General features: G+C 69.7%; 1 protein-coding gene across 1 annotated transcript in view; it reads left to right on the plus strand.

Moving 5' to 3' along the window:
- SETDB1 (SET domain, bifurcated 1) overlaps positions 1–300 on the plus strand; it is a gene marked incomplete at both ends in the record, with an annotated part of 3,858 nt that overhangs the window by 3,212 nt on the left and 346 nt on the right. Inside the window, one exon of the mRNA XM_010138142.1 lies at positions 179–257. Coding sequence (XP_010136444.1) covers positions 179–257 — 79 coding nt within the window. The remainder of the gene's footprint in view (positions 1–178; positions 258–300) is intronic.

Genomic DNA, 300 nt, shown 5'->3' on the forward strand with positions numbered 1-300 from the left:
CGCCCCCCGCCGGTCCCAGCTCCGCACTCCCAGTCCCCCGCAGGCACTGGGGCCTCTCCCGTGATCTCCGTCTGCAGGCGGAGCCCTGGAGGGGTCCCCCAGCTCCCTCCCTGTGCTCCTCCGGTCACGGGGAGCCGCCGCGTTCCTTGTCCCACCCCCTGACGCCCCTGTTCTCCAGGTTCCTGATTTTCTTTGACGACGGCTACGCCTCCTACGTCAAGGAGTGGGAGCTGTACCCGATCTGCCGGCCGCGGGAGTGATCGCTCCCCTCTTGCTCCTGCCACTGAGACTGGGGCGCGC

Source organism: Buceros rhinoceros, unplaced genomic scaffold (genome assembly GCF_000710305.1).
Source record: "Buceros rhinoceros silvestris isolate BGI_N320 unplaced genomic scaffold, ASM71030v1 scaffold23306, whole genome shotgun sequence".
In the NCBI taxonomy this organism is placed as follows: domain Eukaryota; kingdom Metazoa; phylum Chordata; class Aves; order Bucerotiformes; family Bucerotidae; genus Buceros; species Buceros rhinoceros.